Source organism: Nerophis lumbriciformis, linkage group LG03 (assembly GCF_033978685.3).
Source record: "Nerophis lumbriciformis linkage group LG03, RoL_Nlum_v2.1, whole genome shotgun sequence".
Lineage (NCBI taxonomy): Eukaryota > Metazoa > Chordata > Actinopteri > Syngnathiformes > Syngnathidae > Nerophis > Nerophis lumbriciformis.
Genome location: NC_084550.2, coordinates 31957176 through 31975283, shown reverse-complemented (window position 1 = coordinate 31975283; position 18108 = coordinate 31957176). Strand labels below are relative to the sequence as shown.

Here is an 18108-nt window from a genome sequence, read left to right as displayed (position 1 = left end):
ATTGCCCAATTCTGACATAGCGAGAGAACTGCATGATCATTTTTACACCGGCTAGCCTTCCTGATGCAAAAAATCAAACACACCCTTTCTATCACAGCAAGTGCAAGTGTGTACTGTTACACCATCAGGGATCGCCAGAAGAATTGATGAATGGGGCTATTTTATTCTCTTATTGGTGACAGAGCAGAAAAGATCAGGAAATATGTAAAAATCCATAAACAGAGTATCCGCCGGGTCTTAAAAAGTCTAAAATCCAGTCATTCAAATTTACTGTAAGGCCTTAAAACGCCTTGAAGTCCATCCAACTCTCGTAAAAATCCTTAAATACGACCATGAAAGCTCATATTTCTTTTTAGGTAATTGATCCGCCTGCACTCCCAGTAGTACTGCAAATGTTGTCCTCCTTTTGCTCAGTTCTCAGAAGTTGACCATGTAGCTTTAGCAAAGATCAATCAATCAATCAAAATGTGTTTATATTGCGCTTCATCACAAGTGTCTCAAAGGGCTTCACAAACTCACGACATCCCCTGACCTAAACCCACATCCGGGCAAAGGAAAACTCAAAAGACCCCAGTTGGGGAAGAGAAGAGGCATTGAGAAGGGACCACAGATGTTGAGTGAGAATAAATAAATGAATAGATAGTGTGGGAGTACTATCCATCGGGAAGTCATGGGAGGTAAAGATGCTAACAGTCCCTTTCACATAGTCTACTTTATCATTCATATATTTACAATTCACTCTGAGCCTCTGATTTGTCTTCATGTCTTTGTACTTTTTTGACAGTATTGATGTGAAATGGTCCTAATAGTATTCATTGTGGTCTTAAAAAATCTTGAAAAGACTTCAACTTGACGGAGACCCTAATAAAGCACTCTGTCATTCACTAATTCCATTGACATTTTTTTAACATTATTGTTGTTTCTCACTGTAATATTGGACATAATGTATTTGTCCATATGGAACACATACTTTTGTTTATAAAATACGGGACGATTAAAAAATATATATTTAAGGGACAGTTGGCAAACCTTCATGTCTTATTGTTCTACACTTAGTTCCAGTTCCAAATGAGCTGCTTTGACAAAACATTCTAACCGTAATTTGATTCATGCTACCTTGTCCAAAAATGGTACCTTAAGTTTGGAAACACTAATTTTGATATCAAATAACGACGAGAAGGTGGTCGGCAGACCACAGTGACTTGACAGGACGGTGAAAAGATAAGCAGGCATGTGATTTCAACTTAATGAAAAAGACTGAAAATAAACCGAGGGGAAAAGTATATTTACAGCTAGAATTCACCAAGTCAAGTATTTCATATATATATATATATATATATATATATATATATATATATATATATATATATATATATATAAGAAATACTTGACATTCAGTGAATTCTAGCTATATATATATATTTATTTTATTATATATATATATATATATATATATATATATATATATATATATATATATATATATATATATATATATAAAAATAAAAGAATACTTGAATTTCAGTGTTCATTTATTTACACATATACACACACATAACACTCATCTACTCATTGTTGAGTTAAGGGTTGAATTGTCCATCCTTGTTCTATTCTCTGTCACTATTTTTCTAACCATGCTGAACACCCTTTCGCAGGTACCCAGAAAGGTTTCGAGTACCACCAAAAAAACTGAATCTCTGAAGACAGTATAAAAATCTGTGTTAAAGGTGTACAAATACTGTTTGTATAATAAGCATGTTATTTTTTTTTACAAATGAGGGTTAAGAGTTCAGTACTAAAAAAAAAAAGAAAAAAAAAAAAGAATGTGGCTTAAGTACAGTTTTTTAATTGAGCTGCTGCATTTTTTGGTTGGGTTGTTTATTTATTTTGAGTAACTTCTATACATTTCTAAAAGGGGAATAGAATAGACTGATCTATGTTTGTCTGTTGCCAATCTCCTGGTGAATGTTGGCTATAGCGTACTGGGGTTACTTTTTGGTTGGCCAACGATTTACGTGGTGTTGCGCACCTGACGTCACTCAGGTCGGCATGGAGCTGGAGGGGGCGTGGCTTCCAGCTCCACCTGAATTTCGGGAGATTTTCGGGAGAAAATTTGTCCCGGGAGGTTTTCGGGAGAGGCGCTGAATTTCGGGAGTCTCCCGGAAAATCCGGGAGGGTTGGCAAGTATGGCCACAATCATGTGTTCTTAAAGGTGTATTCCACCTCTTCCAGTTTGGATTTAGGCTTACATGGTAAACAAGTCAAATGAATGTTTTATGCAGACGCATGCATTTGTCCAAATGTGGCCAAGTAGACACATTGTGGGTTTCCTGCATCACTAAAAGAAACATCTAAGGAAGAGAATCCCTCTGACATCTTCCACTAGTTTTTTTAATGTATAAATCTAGAATATTCCCTCTTCTCTTCTCAGACTCTCTCGTCGTCATTTGGGGTGTCTGTTGTGATTTCCCTTCCTGGTTCCATGACCCGCCCTATCTTGCCTCTGATTGGCCTGTTAATGTTTTGCCCTAATCTTAAACAATGGTGACTCATCATAGCAAACCAGCCAACCAATCATGGATGTTCTTACACGTAAACCAACCAATCATCATTGATGTTTCCCGCATAGTTTGTGGAGTTGCTTCGCTACGTAGCTTCCATTTTTAACTTCATAAGAATAATAATAATAATAATTTGGAACTCTTTGCCACCAAACCTTCGTAACTTAGACTCAATATCCCTCTTCAAATCAAGACTCAAAACACACCTATTCCTGACTGCTTATTCATTGTAATTTTGTAACTTTGTTGTTGTTTTTATCCAATTTGATTTTATTGTTTCAATTTTGTATGGTGTCCTTGAGTGCCCAGAAAGGCGCCTTATAAATAAAATGTATTATTATTACTATAACTTCATAATTTTTAATGGAAAACCGTAGTTTTTACCACTGGATGATCAAAAACCATACTCATTACGGGAAAAGGGAAAACCGTAGCTGTTGGCAAAGAGACGGATCTAGATTTTAACACACATTGTCGGTCGGAAAAAAGGAAGAAAAATTGAAAATATTATTTTATTATAGACGGAAAAATCACATGCCTGACCAAGTAAGCAGGCCATTGAGCAATAAATAATATTGTGTATTGCATCCTGAAATCAAGGCAGTACGGTGAAACAGGGGTTAGTGCATCTGCCTCACAATACGAAGGTCCTGAGTAGTCCTGAGTTCAATCCCGGGCTCGGGATCTTTCTGTGTGGAGTTTGCATGTTCTCCCCGTGACTGCGTGGGTTCCCTCCAGGTACTCCGGCTTCCTCCCACCTCCAAAGACATGCACCTGGGGATAGGTTGATTGGCAACACTAAATGGTCCCTAGTGTGTGAATGTTGTCTGTCTATCTGTGTTGGCCCTGCGATGAGGTGGCGACTTGTCCAGGGTGTACCCTGCCTTCTGCCCGAATGCAGCTGAGATAGGCTCCAGCACCCCCCGCAATCACAAAAGGGACAAGCGGAGAAAATGGATGGATGTTATCCTGAAATCAACATTTAGCCAGTGCAAGGATGCCAAAACGGGAGCGATATGACTCAATTTATGACATCTCGACAAGAGCCGAGCAGCAGATTGCAGGCGATCCGTAGATTTGTTGTTGAGACAGGTGAAGAGCGAGTTCCAATCGTCCAAACGTGAAGAAACAAGAACACGAATGATAATGTCTAGTTCAGAATAAGATACTGTGGACCTGAGTTAGGAAACTTTGCTGTGGTGGAAAAAGCAGGAGCGGATTATATTTGATGTGCTCATCAAGAAGCATGGAGTGGTTAAATGTGACCGCAAGATGTCTCCGGCTGGGCACCAAGGGACCCTAAGCAGCTTTTGAAGTGTCAGGGGCAATAATTAACACTTCTGTCTTGGCAGCATTCAGCTGAAGAGCATTACTGGTATTATATAAAGCCTTTAACTTCAGGCAGACAATCATTTAGCATGTTCATTTAATGTGTCCTCTCAGGGCTAACAGAAAAATATAACTAAAGGTAATCGGTGGACATATGGCATGACATACCATTGACATTCCTATTGACATCCCTGAGTAGAAGGCTAGAGATAGACCCCAAAGCTGAAACGCACAAGGGGCGGGGGGACAGACTCAGACTTATGATGGCCAGCAGCCACAGAGAAGGATCTACCTGCCAAATTTGATTTAAACCATTGAAGGGGGCTGTCCCTGAAAAACCCACACAGTCCCCCAGCCGGTCTACAAGGGTTTGATGATCCACATTGTCAAAGGCTGCGCTGAGACCCAGCAGAACCAGGTTGCACTTTTACCAGCATCAGAAGCCATCATGTCATCGGAGACCCAGAGAAGAGCGGATTCTGTGGAATGCAACTGACGATAATCCGACTGAAATCTGGGATAGGCCACATTCCTATTGACATCACAGAGTAGAAGGCTAGAGAGGATAGTCCCCAAAGCTGAAACGCACAAAGAGGGGTGGGGGACAGACTCAGACTTATGATGGCCAGCAGCTACAGAGAAGGATCTACCTGCCAAATTTGATTTAAACCATTGAAGGGGGGCTGTCCCTGAAAAACCCACCCAGTCCCCCAGCTGGTCTACAAGGGTTTGATGATCCACATTGTCAAAGGCTGCGGCTGAGATCCAGCAGAACCAGTTTGCACTTTTACCAGCATCAGAAGCCATCATGTCATCGGAGACCCTGAGAAGAGCGGATTCTGTGGAATGCAACTGACGATAATCTGACTGAAATCTGGGATAGGCTCCGGGCCCCCTGCGACTCCGAGAGGGATAAGCGGTCAAATGGATGAATGGGTATTGTGTTTGTTTAAAGCGGAGACTAAGTGGTTTGCCACATTTTTTTCTACAATTCTGAACACAAAGGGCATCTTATAGAAGGGCCAATAATTGCTAAGAACGGAGGGGTCTAGGAAGGGACTGAACAACTGCCGGCTTGAAGTGAGATGGGATCCAACCGGAAACCAGTGAGCGATTCATTACAGAGTGCAGGGATGGACTAATAGTACTTAAAAAAACATTTTTAACAAAGATGTGGGCAAGATGTCGAATGGACTAGAAAAGATCTTCATTGTACGCGCAAGATCTGCTAAATCCTGTACGGAAACTGGTGAGAGATGATTCGAAAATGTCTCTTAGGGGAGAGCAGGATGGGGAAAGATGGACGGTGGTATAATATTGGCCTCAACACAACTTTATTTACAGAAAACATCAAAACGTTACTGCAATCCTGAGCAGAAGACGTGGGTAGAACCTGTGGTTGTGTACCAGTAATGTAGTTTGTGGTATCGGAAATACCATCCATTCATTTTCTATTGCTTGTCCCTTACGGGGTCCTTAAATGTATTTTATTGGAGGTGACAAAGAATAGAATTGAATTCAACGAACCGTTCTTTTGGATGGAGACCATGGACAAGAAGTTCCGTTGACTCCCACAAGCGCTCAGCGTTCTGACATTTGTAAGGAATATCATCGTTTAATTCGGGAGTGGCGTTCACGGCTTTAGCGGAGCAACCTTATCAAGAATGTTTTGAACAATCAAAAATGCCCAAATTAAAAACCATGCACTTCCGATCATTGATGGGCAGATCCTCCTAAGCAAAACAATCAACATCCAATCCAGGTTTAAAAACCAGGTCCGGTGTATTTGTCCTAGTGTGTGTTGGGCCATTGACAAATTAAAACAATAATCTGTGAGATTAATAACATTGTCATTTACAGACTCTATAAAGTCAGCCAACATTAACATTGGCTCACATTTGGTGATTGAAACTAGCTAAGAAGTCACTAGAATCTGCCACAAAAGCTCATTTTAACGGGTAGCTCTTTGCCTTTGTCTATAAAAATAATCCGTTTCTCCCTTTTCGTGTGTGTTGGTTTCATTGTATTGATATTTGTTTCAGGTACTTCAGCTCAACTTGAATAATTTAATATATATATAGTAACTCCAGAATGCCTTCTATTAAGTTGTCACTTGAATGTAGTCAGGACAAGATGTATGTTCTTGATGTGAATGTAGTTATCAAGTCGTTTTAACGGAGAGTGGCGCGGTTGGGAGAGTGGCCGTGCCAGCAACCTGAGTGGTTCCTGGTTCAATCCCCACCTTCTACCAACCTCGTCACGTCCGTTGTGTCCTTGAGCAAGACACTTCACCCTTGCTCCTGATGGGTGGTGGTTAGGGCTTTGCATGGCAGCTCCCGCCATCAGTGTGTGAATGTGTGTGTGAACGTGGAAATAGTGTCGAGGCGCTTTGAGTACCTTGAAGGTAGAACAACCCTTTACCATTACATTAAAATTGAACACTTGAACACGTTTTTTTAGACTAATGCAGTTTTCAGTCACCTGCTCTGAGGAAAGGTCTCGCACTATTATGTTAGATCCACTATGGACTGGACTCTCACACTATTATGTTAGATCCACAATGGACTGGACTCTCACACTATTATGTTAGATCCACTATGGACTGGACTTTCACACTATTATGTTAGATCCACTATGGACTGGACTCTCACACTCTTATGTTAGATCCACTATGGACTGGACTCTCACTATTATGTTAGATCCACTATGGACTGGACTCTCACACTATTATGTTAGATCCACTATGGACTGGACTTTCACACTATTATGTTAGATCCACTATGGACTGGACTCTCACACTATTATGTTAGATCCACTATGGACTGGACTCTCACAATATTATGTTAGATCCACTATGGACTGGACTCTCACAATATTATGTTAGATCCACTATGGACTGGACTCTCACTATTATGTTAGATCCACTATGGACTGGACTCTCACAATATTATGTTAGATCCACTATGGACTGGACTCTCACTATTATGTTAGATCCACTATGGACTGGACTCTCACTATTATGTTAGATCCACTATGGACTGGACTCTCACACTATTATGTTAGATCCACTATGGACTAGACTCTCACAATATTATGTTAGATCCACTATGGACTGGACTCTCACTGTTATATTAGATCCACTATGGACTGGACTCTCACAATATTATGTTAGATACACTATGGACTGAACTTTCACAATATGATGTTCGATCCACTATGGACTGGACTCTCACTATTATGTTAGATCCACTATGGACTGGACTCTCACTATTATGTTAGATCCACTATGGACTGGACTCTCACTATTATGTTAGATCCACTATGGACTAGACTCTCACTATTATGTTAGATCCACTATGGACTGGACTCTCACACTATTATGTTAGATCCACTATGGACTGGACTCTCACTATTATGTTAGATCCTCTATGGGCTGGACTCTCACACTATTATGTTAGATCCACTATGGACTGGACTCTCACTATTATGTTAGATCCTCTATGGGCTGGACTCTCACACTATAATGTTGGATCCACTATGGACTGAACTTTCACAATATGATGTTAAATCCGCTATGGACTGGACTCTCACAATATTATGTTAGATCCGCTATGGACTGGACTCTCACTATTATGTTAGATCCACTATGGACTGGACTCTCACAATATTATGTTAGATCCGCTATGGACTGGACTCTCACTATTATGTTAGATCCTCTATGGGCTGGACTCTCACACTATTATGTTAGATCCACTATGGACTGGACTCTCACTATTATGTTAGATCCTCTATGGGCTGGACTCTCACACTATTATGTTGGATCCACTATGGACTGAACTTTCACAATATGATGTTAAATCCGCTATGGACTGGACTCTCACAATATTATGTTATATCCGCTATGGACTGGACTCTCACTATTATGTTGGATCCACTATGGACTGGACTCTCACTATTATGTTAGATCCACTATGGACTGGACTCTCACTATTATGTTAGATCCACTATGGACTGGACTCCCACACTATTATGTTAGATCCACTATGGACTGGACTCGCACACTATTATGCTAGATCCACTATGGACTGGACTCTCACACTATTATTTTAGATCCACTATGGACTGGACTCTCACACTATTATGTTAGATCCACTATGGACTAGACTCTCACAATATTATGCTAGATCCACTTGACGTCTATTGCACCGGTCGCCCAGGGTCGGGGTCCCCACATCTGCGGTCCCCTCCAAGGTTTCTCATTGGGTTGAGTTTTTCCTTGCCCTGATGTGGGATCTGAGCGAAGGATGTTGTGACTTGTGCAGCCCTTTGAGACACTCGTGATTTAGGGCTATATAAGTAAACATTGATTGATGATTGATAGAGTCAATGATTGGTAGTCTGGAGGATCTGTAACACTCACATTGCTTTTGAAGAACAAGCTGGGGAACTTTGGAATCGCGAAAGGATTTGATAGAAAAAGTCTTGATCAAGGTGAAGTGTCTTTATTGAAATGGAGTGTTGGTTCTTCCAAGTCCCCAGGCTTAGTTTGTGCTACGACCTCTTTCTAATATTCCTGGGGATCTAAAGGATTACGTTAAGAGACACTGGCAGGTTTTTAAGAGCCATCCTCACGTAGGTCATGTATTTCTGGACTTCCTACCTTCATAAACGTGCTCCTAATTCAAGAGACTGATTAGTCAGAGCAGATTGTTTTCACAGTGTCTATCATCTCTCACCAACGGTCTTGTATCGATCGTGTCATACTTGTGTTCAATGTAGGATTAAAGGTGAATATTTCTCCCGTCCTCATCCAGGTGGTAAATTCCCTCTAAAAAGCAGAACTTCCTGTAGAACTAAATGTGTTGTGTATCTTCTCAAGTGTCCATGTGGCCTTGGTTGTGTTGGAAAGACTAAGAGAGCTCAAAGTGTTACTATCAGAATGAACAAGTAGTATTCGGAATCCTCTGTAGAAGACACTTTCACAAGTTGGACTGCAACGTGAAGTATTCTGGATACAAAGTGAGAGTACCCTGAAGGGATGAACCAGGAGTTGCTTTTGGGATGTTTTCTAGAATGGTTTTCCATGAAGTTGTCTATATGCATATCATGTGTTTCATGTAGATTTGATAGGCTAGATGTAATGCTTCATTTTGGTACTTTATTAGTATTATGTTATATATACAGTAGGGTTGTACGGTATACCGGTACTAGTATAGTACTGCAATAATAATGAATCATATTTGGTACTATACCGCCTCTAAAAAGTACTAGTTCCCCCGCACGTCGTCACGTCATGACATTGCTGGTTTTAGGATCAGAGGAGCATGTTGGGCAGCGCACACACACAAAGTACTTACAAGCAGACACAGTGTGTGGACAGAAAAGGGAGAATGGACGCATTTTGGTGTAAAAAGTAAAGATAAAGGTGAAGTTATAACACCGAAACATCCGTAGTGTTTTAGCTACGTCTAAATCACTAATCCTGGCCTCCATGGCCACAAATAAAGTAAGTTTCTTACAAGTAGCATTATCACTGGAGGAGGAGGAATAGCTAAACATGCTTCACTACACACCGTAGGAGGATACAATAGCTCACCACCGTCACAATGTAAACAAACGCCATGGGTGGATCTACACCTGACATCCACTGTAATGATACCAAGTACAAGAGCATATCTAGTCGATACTACTATGATTACATCGATATTTTTTATCGTCACAAAATCTTTTTTCCTTTTTTAAAAATGTACTGTATATTATGTTTATAAAGTCAGTAAATATGTCCCTGGACACATGAGGACTTTGAATATGACCAATGTATGATCCTGTAACTACTTGGTATCACATCCATACCTAAATGTGTGGTATCATCCAAAACTAATGTCAAGTATCAAAGAAGAGAAGAATAAGTGATTATTACATTTTAACAGAAGTGTAGATAGAACATGTTAAAAGAGAAAATAAGCAGATATTAACAGTAAATGAACAAGTGGATGAGTAATCCAATTTTTACAGTTTGTCCCTCATAATGTGTAGAAAATAATAGGTGTATAAATGACACAATATGTTACTGCATATGACTAATTAGGAGTCTTTGTTTGTTTACTTACTACTAAAAGACAAGTTGTCTAGTATGTTCAACATTTTATTTAAGGACTAAATGACAATTAAAGCTGCAAGCAGCATTGGTCGGGCCCGCGTATTTGGCAGGTGCTAGTCCTAAGTGTCCCAATACTTTTGGCCAGTGTAAGTGTCCCAATACTTTTGTCCAGTGATTGTCCTAAGTGTCCCAATACTTTTGTCCAGTTGTAGTCCTAAGTGTCCCAATACTTTTGTCTACTTTTAGTCCGAATTGTCCCAATACTTTTGTGTAGTGTACCTACCTTGTCTGCATTGTGTGGGCATGCTGGTGCTTCCTGCTTTTAAGCAGCCATCTTGAAAAAACAGCAGCGCAGCAGCATCAGCGCAGCGGGTCTTTGAAGGGTCATAAAATCAAAACCGGAGCAGGTATTAAAACGCTGTTCTGTTATTTCATACACAAGGGTTAAATCTCTCTCCTGTGTTAGTTTGAAGCCGAAACGACAAACGCGCTCAGAGGAGATAGATTTTGAAGAAAGGTGACCGGTTTTTACAAAAATGTTGTTTTGAAGGGGGAATAGCAAACTTCCTGTTGATTTTTGCTGGGGGTTGTCAATTTATGAAATGTAGGTGTAAGTGAGACCTACATAGAGGTATGTGTTTCATGTCTCTCCGACCTTCCCAGTGGGAGTTACAGGCAGTTTTGTCATTTTTTTCTTCCGAGGAGCAGTTTTTTCTGTGTTTTATTAAAAAATTGTGGTAGAGCGCAATTTTGAGATTTGGGGTTAGGTTTTTTTATTAGATCGCAATTTCTGCTAGTCCTGATGTGTGCGTTCAGTTTGGTGAGTTTTGAAGCATGTTAAGGGGGTCAAATTACAGCTCAAAGAGGCAAAAGTGACTGTTTTTAGTACTTTTTTTGTCTTGAAGGGGGAATTGCCAACTTCCTGTTGATTTTAGCCCAAGAATGTACTATGATGAAATGTAGGTCTAAGTCAGACCTACATAGAGGTTTTTGTTTCATGTCTCTCCGACCTTTCTAGTGGGAGTTACAGGCAGTCTATTTTATTTTTTTTTCTAGGGGGCGCTAGAGCGCAATTTTGAGTTTTGTGGTTCGGTTTTTTTTTTTAAAAGGCAATTTTCGCAGGTCCTGATGTGTGGGTCAAATATGGTGAGTTTTGAAGCATGTTAAGTGGGTCAAATTACAGTTTAATGTGGCGGCGGAAGAATAAAGAATAAAGAATAAAACCTTACAAATTCAATAGGTCCTTATGTCCCATTGCATAAGGACTCCCTGTGGGAGTCCTTATGCAATGGGCCATGCGGGCCCTAATAATAAACATATGTTTCATCTACACTAACATTTGTTGTTACAATAAAGACAATGATGACATTTTTTGTGGTCTCCTTTTTTTTTAAAGTATCGAAATACATTTTGGTACCGGTACCAAAATATAACACTAATATAGAGGGTGCTATAGCTATTCTAGCGCTATATTTCTTTCTTTCACTGTGCTGATAAGCTACAGTATGTCTCCTTTTATTATAATGGTTATCCACACGTTTGTTTATTTCTTTTCCTCTGATACTGTACTTAGTCTTTCATTTATTTTGTACAATTTTACATTTTGTCTATTATTCGTGCACTCTAATTGTTGATTGATCGTTATATCAATGGATTGACCACAGCTCTGACTATTTAAGGACATCACTTCCTGTTGAAAATTGCACACTTATTAAGATATTTTCAAAACCAGTTTGGTAGTTTGTAATAATCTATTAGATGGACACAGGTGTTGACAGAACACTTCTTACAATACCAACATCATTTCGTCCAATATTGGAATTTGAGGGTTCCTCTGTGTTTTTCCCCATGAAACAGGTGCTTAGTGGTATGGTCACATGACACCGTGTATCTCCCAGATCTTCAAGGCTTAAGGACCAGTTTTCATTGCCTCTCCATATTTGGTTACAACCTCTGAATGTTTGTCAAACACTATCTCCCACAAAACCATCAAAAGTAGACATTCTAGGCAACACTTTCATTCCAGCACTGGGTAAGAATGCAGAACTGATATTAAAAACCGTTGTTGGTCCTCCAGTCTCATTAGTAATCTCATTTGCTGACCATTCAGTCTCGGTTGACCTCTGACAGTATGAACGCTCCAAGTCGGACATGATTAGCCGCTATCTTTTTATAACCGCCATGAGATTTTCCAGTTTCCAAGGCTCCGTGTTTAAAGTTGACCAACTGGTGGAGTGTTTAGAGGAATGATCCTATTTCAACGATGCTGCCAGTCAGGACAGTGTAGACCTTTTAGAACTGACATCAGAGAATAATCCGTCTGTAATGCACCAATGCTGCATTGCCATGGACCATCAATCTCTAGACTAAATCACGGACTCGGTGTCATCGGCGGTCTCATATTGTCATCGGTACTGGTCTACACGGTTGTTTTGGACCCGTCTGATAGCAGTTGAAGTGTTGCCCAGTCCAACTGTAAGGCTATCACTTTCAGGAGGATTTTGGAAAAGAAGCTACCGTCGTCCCGTGGCTTTTTACCAAACACACTGGCGCCATGTAAGGCCACTACATTCTACAGTCCAACAAAAAGGGGCGCCATCAGCCGCCGCCATGTTAGACTTTAGCGATATCCAGAGACCAGTCCACCGGCTGAGGACGTGCTACTGACCAACGACCAGCCAAAGGCGTTGAAAGTAAGTCTGTTCTTTCTTAGCATGCTGTAATGAACAGATCAGTTCTTAACTGTGGAGGTTTGTCTTTTACATGAACTATGGGAGACTGGGCTTTCTGCTCCGCCGCTCCCAGTCTGTGGAACTCTCTCCCTGACCCCCTGAGGGCACCACAGACTGTGGATTCTTTTTTTTAAAAAGGCTTAAAAACCCTTCTTTTTTTTAAAAAAAACTTTTTTTTTTTTTTAGATACAGATGTGCTAGTTCTAGCTATTAGGCTGTTCTAGTTTTTATTTTTTTAACTATTTATTTTACTTGCGTTGTTTTGTTTTTGTGTTTTTTTAAATGCACTGTAGCACTGACTGATTGACAGCTTGTTGTGAATGTTGGCTTGTAGTCAAAGTGTTGCTTTCTTCTTATGAGGCCACTAAATGAAATGTAAAATGTCACTGGGGTGCAATTATGATAGGCACTTACTAGGGTTGTACGGTATACCGGTACTAGTATAGTATTGCTCTACTAATTCATCAAAAACTATGTTATAGACTGTTTGAAAAGTATTGATTCCCCATGTTTTTAAAACTATTTTTTTTAGGGGCGTCACGTGGTGACATTGCTGGTTTTAGGAGCAGAAGAGCATGTTGGGCAGCGCACACACACACAGAGTACTTACAAGCAGACACAGTGTGTAGACAGAAAAGGGAGAATGGACGCATTTTGGTGTAAAAAGTAAAGATAAAGGTGAAGTTATAACACTGAAACACCCTCAGGAAGAGCTGCTTTAAGACATGGCTAACATCCATCCACAGTGTTTTAGCTACTTCTAAATCACTAATTCTGGTCTCCATGGTGACAAATAAAGTAAGTTTCTTACAAGTAGCATTATCACTGGATGAGGAGGAATAGCTAAACATGCTTCACTACACACCGTAGGAGGATACAATAGCTCACCACCGTCACAATGTAAACAAACACCATGGGTTGATCTACACCTGACATCCACTGTAATGATACCAAGTACAAGACTGTATCTAGTCGATATTACTATGATTACATCGATATTGTTTTCCTTTTTTGAAATTCATATTATATTTATAAAGTCAGTAAATACGTCCCTGGACACATGAGGACTTTGAATGTGACCAATGTATGATCCTGTAACTACTTGGTATCAAAGATCGATACATAAATGTGTGGTGTCATCCAAAACTAATGTAAAGTATCAAAGAAGAGAAAAATAAGTGATTATTACATTTTAACAGAAGTGTAGATAGAACATGTTAAAACAGAAAACAAGGCGACACCTACCCTTTACATCAGTATTTCTTAACCATGTTATTATTGATTTATTAGGTATTATATTTTCTTGTATGATCCTGTAACTACTTGGTATCAGATCGATACCTAAATGTGTGGTATCCTCCAAAACTAATGTAAAGTATCAAAGAAGAGAAGAATAAGTGATTATTACATTTTAACAGAAGTGTAGATAGAACATGTTCAAACAGAAAATAAGCAGATATTAACAGTAAATGAACAAGCAATTTTTTACAGTTTGTCCCTCATAATGTGTACAAAATAATAGGTGTATAAATGACACAATATGTTACTGCATACGTCAGCAGACTAATTATGAGTCTTTGTTTGTTTACTTACTACTAAAAGACAAGTTGTCTAGTATGTTCACTATTTTATTTAAGGACTAAATTAGTTTAAACAAGTTTCTAATAAAAAGTCACTGCTAACGTCTAAAATGAGTAAAATGTCTAACTGGTGCGACCATGAGAGAAATGAAGCTATGTTTGGCTCGCCAGTCGCCACTTGAGTCCACATGCCAGGTGAGGTTTCACATTCCTCCTTTACAGCGTGCCAGCGTGAGTCCAGCACGCAGGGTTGCAGGCATCCCCACTCCGACACGATGATGTCATGCTGACACGCCAGGAGAGAAACTGAGAGGCTCACAACCTTGTGTGGCCCTCGACCCCGTGGTTAGGTCTCACCAACGTTCCCTCTAAGGTGCGCGTAACAATTTCCAGCGTAACTGACAACCACAACATAGAAAACAGTTTTCGTCATGACTCATGACTGTTCAATTATAACACTTTAAGAAGGACATGAATTCACTTTATTGAGCAAAACTCTTTATGAACACATGACCAAAACATTGGTAGACCATTTCTATCTGGCAAAACTGCTTATTTTCTGCCGTACAAACCAGACCAAAACCAACTTTGTCATCTGTCGTATCAACAGCACCCGCTCGCTCTTTCTCTTTTGAATACAACATACTTAGCCAGTGGTGCGTTTACAGACACTCAAAAAGTCGGACAACTCCAACACCGCACATAAATTGTAAATCAAGGTGGTTACACGATGATTTACCAATCAAATGTGTGTCATTTATTAAGAATGTTAATTTATAAATATTAATCATGAAATGCAGTTAATATATTAAAGAAATGCTAATAAAAATATATATTTTACAAACAGAAAGTTACAGGAATGTACACACGATCCCATGTTTACATCTCATTGTGCAACATGTTTTAACGTGAACTAAATGCCATATCTGAAATGTGTACAAATTATTTCCAAAGCTGGTTGTTGCATTTGTACTATGTTGCATTTGTACCATGTTGTATTTGTACTATGTTGTATTTGTACTGTGTTGCATTTGTATTATGTTGTATTTGTACTATGTTGTATTTGTACTATGTTGCATTTGTACTATGTTGCATTTGTACTATGTTGCATTTGCCGCTCGCTCTTTTTCACTTGCACCAACACATTTGCGTTTAGGGCCACACAAAAAGTCGGACAACTCCAACACCGCACATAAAGTGTAATTCCAGGTGGTTGCACGATGATTTACCAATCAAATGTGTGCTTATTTTACTATCATTTATCAAAAATGTTAATCTATAAATATTAATCATGAAATGTTGTAATCAAATGTGTGCTTATTTTACTATCATTTATCAAAAATGTTAATCTATAAGTATTAATCATGAAATGTTGTTATTATATTAAAGAAATACAGTAAAAATATATATTTCACAAACAGAATGTTACAGGAATGTACACATGATCCCATGTTTACATCTCATTGTGCAACATGTGAAGGTTTTATCTATCCATCAATTCATTTTCTACCACTTGTCCCTTTTTTTAATGGGAATTAAATTCGATATCTGAAAGAGGTACAAATTATTTCCAAAGCAGGACCCCCACCCAGACATAAAATACTAGTCCACACTATGATGTACTAATTAAATGTGTGCTTATTCCACTGTCATTTATTAGGAATGTTAATTTATAAATATGAATCATGAAATGATATTATTATACTAAAGAAATGCTAATAAAAATGTACATTTTACAAACAGAAAATTACACATGATCCCATGTTTACATCTCATTGTGCAAAATGTGAATGTTTTAATGTGAACTAAATGCAATATCTGAAATGTGTACAAATTATTTCTATGTTGTATTTGTACTATGTTGCATTTGTACTATGTTGCATTTATACTATGTTGTATTTGTACTATGTTGCATTTGCCACTCGCTCTTTCTCACTTGCACCAACACATATGGCACTAAGCCAGTGATGCGTTTATGGCCACACAAAAAGTCGGACAACTCCAACACCACACATAACGAGTCATTCCAGGTCATTACACTATGATTTACCAGTCAAATGTGTGCTTATTCTACTGTCATTTATCAAGAATGTTAATCTATAAATATTAATCATGAAATGCTGTTATTATATTAAAGAAATACTAATAAAAATATATTTTTTACAAACAGAAAGTTACACATGATCCCATGTTTACATCTCATTGTGCAAAATGTGAATGTGATCACTGAAAGGGTACACATTATTTCCAAAGCAGGACCCCCACCCAGACATACAATACTAGTCCACAGATCATGAAAAACTATATTTTTTGTTACTGTCATTAAATGTTTTATCTCATCAATACATCTTGACGTTTGTAAATGTAGCTGGTTAGATGGAGCTTCAAATATCACAGCTTCATTACGTTACCCATTTTGAAAAAACTTTTTTAAAAAAACAATCGTAGCGGTGACTGTTAGCCAACACGCCGGCTATTTCGGCACATGAAAAGTTCTAACTTCGAAGAATTGCCCAAAGTATTTCCATGTCATAGCCGTGTTTTAGTGGCCGGGTGACTTTCATCTCCAGTAGAAGGCACTCAAGGCTACTATGTTGGGTGAAACAAGGACATAGATGGCTGTTATTTCACATTTAGACGGATCTAATCATTAAAAAAAAAACATATTTTGTAATGTTTTTTTAATGTATTGACTATGAAAATATGCGATGTATTATTTATAATCTTACTTTGCTGGAAGTGAAATGAGATGAACGAGGGACGACTGTAATTAAAATATGAATATATTTGTTACAAATTGATGCAATTTGTTTACTAAAATGTTGAAATACAACCTGAAACAATTGAAAGTATTTTTCAAATAATATCCTGATGGAGTTATGGGTATGGCCGTTTTTTTACTTCTTTCTCGGTGTTGACATTTATTTAACATAATATTTGTTTGTTTAAAGAATGTCAGGCTCAAACACCGATGACATCTATGAGACAAGACAAGAAGCAAAGGAAATCAAACAGAGACAGGATTCAATTTAGCTCATGAGGATAGCGCCTGTGTGCCTGCACCCTCGCACGGCGTCGCCACACCGCTCCGACCAGCGAGTTCCACGCCTCCTCTTTTATTTTGGCCTTTTCTGATTACGTAGTATTACATTACATAGCTGCTTCTAAGGGGAGGTGGTCATAAACAGCTGTTGCACTCGGTCATAAACAGTTCAAAGAAAAGGCTGTCAATAGATCAAAGAAACAGACACCTCCATGTCGCATCACATGGTACACAGTGGAGTTTTACAAGCCTTTTGCTTGATAAGATGAAAGACAGCTTGTGTCTTTTCGCATGGTACCTAAACTCAAAGGAACACAAAGTTGTGTGATAACATAGATGTTAATAATGATGTCATCAAGATGTTAATAATGATGTCATCAAGGTGTTAATAATGATGTCATCAAGATGTGATAACTTGCTGAGTTCTTCTCTGAATATTTCTTCTACTGTTCTCTTTCAGAGCAGCCATGAGTTTAAAAGGCAACGAGCCGCCGAAAGGTAAGATTGTGTGACAGTGTTGGATACTGTTTGTCTTTTTTATGCTCATTTATCAATTCAATGTTGGGATTTATGTGACTACTTAAATAATGTTGTCAATAAATGACTACTAAGCCCAACATCAGAATGACCAAGTGATATAAACAAGAGACGACTGAAACAAGCTGATTTTCAAGCCAAAAGCTGATTTTCAAGGCAAAAGTAGATTTTCAAGATAAAAGCTGATTTTCAAAGCAAAAGTTGATTTTCAAGGTTAAAGCTGATT

The 18108-nt window shown here is 38.8% G+C and overlaps 1 protein-coding gene across 1 annotated transcript in view; it reads left to right on the top strand.

Moving 5' to 3' along the window:
* The first annotated feature begins 17811 nt into the window (after positions 1-17811).
* LOC133577011 (immunoglobulin-like and fibronectin type III domain-containing protein 1) overlaps positions 17812-18108 on the top strand; it is a 37761-nt gene continuing 37464 nt past the window's right edge. Inside the window, exon 1 of the mRNA XM_061930490.2 lies at positions 17812-17843. Within this exon, the coding sequence (XP_061786474.2) occupies positions 17813-17843 (31 nt within the window). The 5' untranslated portion in view covers position 17812. The remainder of the gene's footprint in view (positions 17844-18108) is intronic.